Here is a 6,161-nt window from a genome sequence, read left to right on the forward strand (position 1 = left end):
AGAAACCTGTGACAGTTCACGCTTGAATTGAAAATAAAATGTGGCCAATATGTCTCTGTTGGGGCTACAAAGAGAAGCCAACTGTGCAATGTGCTAGGTAGCCCTCTAGTGATACCACTAACAAGCCATATTGAACAGCTAAAGATGACACCCACCCTACCTTGCCCCCCAGCATCCGCAGTCGAACGGGCCTGAAGCCGCATCGTCCTCAACAGGCAGCCGCAAATCGAGGCCCTGGCTTCGGCCTAGCTCCCGTCGGCCATTGTATGGCTCTCAAGGAATTACATTTTAAAACATGGGGTGTTTATGGCTCACTCAGCCAAAAAGGTTCCCGACCCCTGCTTTAGACCTACAGGCAAATATAGGGGCTAAAGCTCGATTTTTCGGTAAATAGAAACTGAATTCTTTCATGCAGATGCAGATTGTGAGATTACACGGCCATCTTTTTTAGACTGGTTTCCTCTTATAGCGAGTTTGATATCCGTATTCCTTATACTATAGATGATGGGGTTCAGCAGCGGAGACACAGCCGTGTAAGTAATGGACATAATTTTGTCTGTCTCGGAAAAGTATTTGGAGCGAGGGAGTAAATACATGAATATGAGAGTTCCGTAGTACAGAGAGACCACTATGAGATGGGAGGCACATGTAGAAAAAGCTTTATGTCTTCCTTGAGTGGAACGGATCTTGAGAATAGAGGAGATTATAAAAACATATGAAACTATAGTCAAGATGAAGGAGCAGAGGCCAACTATGAAGGCTGTAATGTACACTGTTACCCTGGGAAACCAAGTATTTTTGCAAGACAATTCTAATATAGGGGGTATCTCACAGAAAAAATGGTCAATATGGCGGGACCTGCAATAAGGCAGTTGGAAGGTGTATGGTACATGGATACTGGAGTTGATAATGCCTGCAGCCCAGCAGTAAATAGCTATACTAACGCAGACTCTCATGTTCATTATTGTGTGGTAGTGCAGAGGCTTACAGATGGCTACGTATCTGTCATAGGCCATTATGGCTAGCATGGTGCACTCTGTCGTTATTAGAGCCGAAAGAACGAACATCTGTGCGGCACAACCAAACGCGGAAATGCTGTTATCCTGAGAGGATGTGATGAGCATGAGTTTAGGCAATGTCGAAGAAGGAACCCCAATATCAACAGCGGAGATGTTGCTGAGGAAAAAATACATTGGGGTCTGGAGATGCAACTTGAGTCTCACCAGTACAATAAGTAGAGAGTTTACTGACAGTATGAGTATGTACAGTATAAGCAAGGTTACGGCGCATAAGGCCCTTAGGTCTGGGGAATCGGCAAGGCTGAGCAGAAAGAATCTGCTGACAAGGGTTTCATTCGAATACTCCATAATCCTTACTTCTCTACAGCGGGACAGGCGTCATGAAAAATATCTGCGGTATGATCTACCCAAGAGACTTGTTTAGAAGCTTGTACAGATGTATTAGTAGGAATGCATGTACACCATGTAAAAATAAAATAAACACTAATAGTGCAATGTGTCTGTTAAAAGAAATCCAATCACCATATGTGACACGACCAAATTAGTTGGAGTCTACCACGTGTGCAATAATGCTAAATGCTCACCAGATGACCATGTATTCAGGCCCAACTGAGGTGATGCCGGGATCCTCAGTGTGATAAAGTAGAGAGAAAAAGCAGCACATAGTATAACATCGTTTATTAAAAAGTATACTGCTAAAACAAGCTACTTTCAATGTGAAGTATTCAACCAGGCACAAATAAATGATGGCTCAACGCGTTTCGCGTCCGTCCGGTACGCTTCCTCAGGAGCTAATAGAGAGGTCTTTGGCTATTGTATATACCACATCACACATATACTGGTTTAGAAGCAGCAGTTCTTGTGAAGTCAAGTTGCTCCACCCAGTAGCGACATTTGTTCATCCATTCATTATGTCACGCAGAAAGATCGTACTTTGGAGAAAAGTACAATAATAGTCCGAATGCAGAACTTTTCAGTGCTGAGGTGTACAGATTTACACACTTAGTGCCAGTTCCACCCCACAACTTCCAGCCCATACATAATGCTCTGCCGTGAGCATAAAAAGAACCTTCCAGCTACTGCCAAAGTGGTAGCGATACAGAGATATAGAGGTACTATACAGCTGCAGCTACATTGTCCATTTGTCATTACTGGGCAAAGCACATTGCTGTACTATACATATAACCCTGCCAGGAATAGTGGTTACTACAATGTGCAGTTGCATTGTGCATAATACTCACTAAGCAAAGCAGCTATGGATGGGCACAGTCGCAATGGCATTGTTTGGGCTAAACCATTAGGGGGTGATTTTTCAATGTTCCCATCAATGTTCCAGTTTTTTTGCGCTAAACCTCCTAATCAAAACTTCAGCATATAAGGGCTTGCAGGTCTCTGTAGAAGTCAATGGGAGTTGTCCTAGGGAAAGTTCAAGCTATTTGAATTTGAAAACTCACAGGGTTTGACTGCAGCTAAAAAACTGACCCGGGTATCTTTATTAGAGATGAAAGAGACTTTCCGCCAGCTATGGATTCGCTGCCAAATTCTGCATTTCAGCACTGGCACATTTTTGGCGAAGGATTTCAAAATATATGTGTTTTATTATATACAGTATATTATTGTGGAAATGTGTAAGATGTACATTTGCAGTGGTCCTTACCTTCGATGGATGATGTTACACTGCGCTAAAGTTAGAAATTGCTCTTTTCCGTTTTCATTAAGTAAAAATTGTGCAGATTTTGATAGTTTGGGAAATTAATTTGTAATTTGATGCCGTCGTATTCATTTGTCAGTTGGAACGGCAAACTCCAGCAGCGAGCCTGAGCGGTGCCATTGTGCCACTTAAATACATATGTGAGGAATATGTCCGTGTAGGTCCCAGAGGCGCGCGGCTTCAACTGAGCCCCAAGTGAAATCATTTAGAAATTTCTGAAATTCCCAGTACAATTTCATCTCTTTCCAAAACAATATTTTAACTGTTTGTTTAATAAAAGTGAGTTACCATAATGTTTCCTTTACACCACAAGGTTAGATTGAATGAACAATATAATCAAACATTAAGATTTTATTTTGTAATACTTAGGGGCCGACATGGTATAAATTTGAATTAAACTCTATCATTGTTGTATTGAACCAAAAGTATCGTTAAAACTCCGGTTTAAACAGACATTTCCATGAATCCTCTTTGTTTTTCCCAAACAGGAATTGCTCCAGCTGCCATTTTAGGAGCATTCTTGGAAAACAACTTCCCCTTGAAAGTGTGTGAAAGAGAAAACAATAATGAGATTAACTTCCCCTTGAAAGTGTGTAGAAAAAGGCTGACAATGAATATTCACATTTTTAACCATGTTTGAGTTTACTTCAAACATATCTAGTATTTGAAGCCTTCATAGGACCAAATGGTATTCGACAGATCAAACCTGACGAATTTGTATTCCCAAGAAAACAGTAACCAAAGCATTAATAAATCGTGAAGTGTAAAAAATAATCTGACTTTATCTCAAATAGCTTAGTAAATGTGCCCCTTAGTAAAGTAGAGGCTTTTGGGAAAAGGAATAATTTGCTTAAATCTAAAATTTTGCTCACTTTTGTTCTTGCTTAGGACATTGTAATCAGATAGTTTTTAAAGAAGCAGTTCTGCCATGCGTCTTTGGCTATGGTTCTAGCTGCCTAGGATATTTAGGCCACTGTAGGCCAAGATCCTGTCTGAAACCCTTTGTTTGAGCCACTATGGAATGTCCAATCATTATCAGGATTTCTTGCTTTCTCATGTTAAAGGAAACATCTGTACAGCAGTCTGGGGATGGTGGTTGAAAGTCATTCATTTGCTGCCCTCTGAGTGTCCTCCGCCAACTCTGTTGGATGTTAATGTTTACAAGAACCTTTCAATATTATTATTATTATTATTAACATTTATTTATAAAGCGCCAACATATCCCGCAGCGCTGTACAATAAGTGGGTTTCATACATTGGACATACAGAGTAACATATAAAGCAATCAATAACCTATACAAGAGGTGAAGAGAGCCCTGCCCAAAAGAGCTTACAATCTACATTATTATTATTATTAACATTTATTTATAAAGCGCCAACATATCCCGCAGCGCTGTACAATAAGTGGGTTTCATACATTGGACATACAGAGTAACATATAAAGCAATAATAAATGTGTTTTTAGAGATCTTTTGAAGGCAGAGAGATTGGGAGAAAGTCTGACAGATTGTGGGAGCGAATTCCAGAGAAGGGGGAATGTGTGTGAGGAGGGAATGAGAGAGGAGTTGAGGAGCAGGTCAGAAGAGGAGCGTAACAAGCGGGTTGGATTGTACCTAGAGATAAGTTCAGAGATGTAGGGTGGGGCAGAGTTATGAACTGCTTTGTATGTGAGAGTCATTAGTTTGAATTTTATCCTGGATGGTAGGGGAAGCCAGTGCAGGGATTGGCAGAGTGGCACAGCAGAGGAGGAGCGGTTGGAGAGGTGTATGAGCCTGGCAGCAGTATTCATTATGGACTGGCGAGGGGACAGTCTTTGGAGGGGAAGGCCAATTAATAGGGAGTTACAGTAGTCCAGGCGAGATATTATAAGAGAGTGAATAAGAATTTTGGCAGCATCGTGGGTGAAAACAAATAATAAAGCCTCTACTCTAAATAGTATTTATAACAAAGTAAATGTAAACGAATAACAAATTGAAGGCCCAAACAAATCAAAACCCGTACCAAATAAATATATAGGTCTGGGTGTGAACACCCCAGACCTAGCGCAGTTGTGAGGAAACTCTAGGGGGCCCCAATGGAAATTTGTAATTAATACAGAATCAGAAAAAGCTCACCAGAGTCCACAGTTGGTCCGGGTGCTCAGGGCCCCGAACCCGTAGCTGAAGGGAGAGATTATATCATATACAGTTGAGCTCCAAACATCTCCGGACACGACATGCTGCTAAAACCAGGTCTTTATTGTTCCATCTAAAAACTAGACGCCTGTCGCATCTTGGGTGATAAATGATTGTATTTTGTAAATATTTCTTAGGTGAAAGTGACATGATTTGATAAGTGACTGGATATGAGGGGTGAAGGACAGGGCAGAATCAAGGATAACCCCATGGCACTGGGCCTGGGGAGATGGGGTGATGGTAGAATTGTTATAGATACCTCGGGAACAATGCGGGTGTTGGATGGGGGAAAGAGAACCAGTTCAGTCTTGGAGAGGTTTAATTTAAGGTAACGTTGGGACATCCAAGTGGAGATAGCGACAGGCAGGAAGAGACGCGAGTAAGAAGCTCTGGGTTGAGATCAGGAAAGGAAAGATAGATCTGAGTATCGTCAGCATAGAGGTGGTACTGAAAGCCAAAAGAATTGATTAATTTGCCAAGTGAGGAGGTATAGAGAGAAAATAGTAAGGGGCCCAGGACAGAGCCTTGAGGAACCCCGACAGAAAGAGGCAGGGGAGAAGGTGATTCCCCATTGTAAGAGACACTGAAGGATCGATCTGAGAGATAAGATGAAAATCAGGATAAGGCAGTGTCCCGAAGGCCAAGAGAGCGGAGAGACTGGAGGAGAAGAGGGTGATCCACAGTGAGAGATCAAGAAGTATTAGGAGCGAGTAGTGTTTTTTGGCTTTAGTCGAGGAGGTCATTTGTTAGTCGGGTTAGAGCAGTTTCGGTGGAGTGTTGTTGTCTAAAACCAGATTGTAGTGGATCCAGGAGGTTATTGTCAGAGAGGAATACCGTCAGTCGGTTGTAAACCAGGCGCTCAAGCAGTTTGGAAATGAATGGGAGCAGAGAGATAGGTCGGAGGTTAGTAGGATTGGAGGGATCAAGGGAGGGTTTTTCAGAATAGGGGTTACAAGTGCATGTTTCAGTTGGGAGGGAAAGATTGCAGTAGAGAGCGAGAGATTGAATAGATGAGTTAAGGCTTTGATAAGACAGGGGTTGCCATTACGTAGAAGTTTGGTAGGAATGGGATCAAGTGGGCAGGTAAGTAAGGTGAGAGGAAGCCAAAAGTCTTGGGACTGCCTCTTCAGTCACTGGGGAGAAGGAGCCAAGAAGAGACTGGGTAGCATGTAGGGAGGGAGGGGAATGGTTATGGGGATTTAGTTATGCAATGTCACTTCGGATGGTGTCAATTTTATTTTTAAAGGACAAGGAAAG

The 6,161-nt window shown here is 42.1% G+C and overlaps 1 protein-coding gene across 1 annotated transcript; it reads right to left on the reverse strand.

Annotated features, from left to right (window-relative positions):
• Positions 1–407: 407 nt before the first annotated feature.
• Positions 408–1,367, reverse strand: LOC116406837 (olfactory receptor 5B21-like). Its single transcript, XM_031891801.1, has one exon. The coding sequence runs from the start codon at positions 1,365–1,367 to the stop codon at positions 408–410; it is 960 nt and encodes a 319-aa protein (XP_031747661.1).
• Positions 1,368–6,161: the final 4,794 nt, after the last annotated feature.

The sequence above is a fragment of the Xenopus tropicalis genome, chromosome 8 (genome assembly GCF_000004195.4).
Source record: "Xenopus tropicalis strain Nigerian chromosome 8, UCB_Xtro_10.0, whole genome shotgun sequence".
NCBI lineage: Eukaryota > Metazoa > Chordata > Amphibia > Anura > Pipidae > Xenopus > Xenopus tropicalis.

What these genes read in the sequence shown, in the direction of transcription:
- LOC116406837 (XM_031891801.1), bottom strand. Translation starts at nt 1,367, where the DNA reads ATGGAGTATTCGAATGAAACCCTTGTCAGCAGATTCTTTCTGCTCAGC.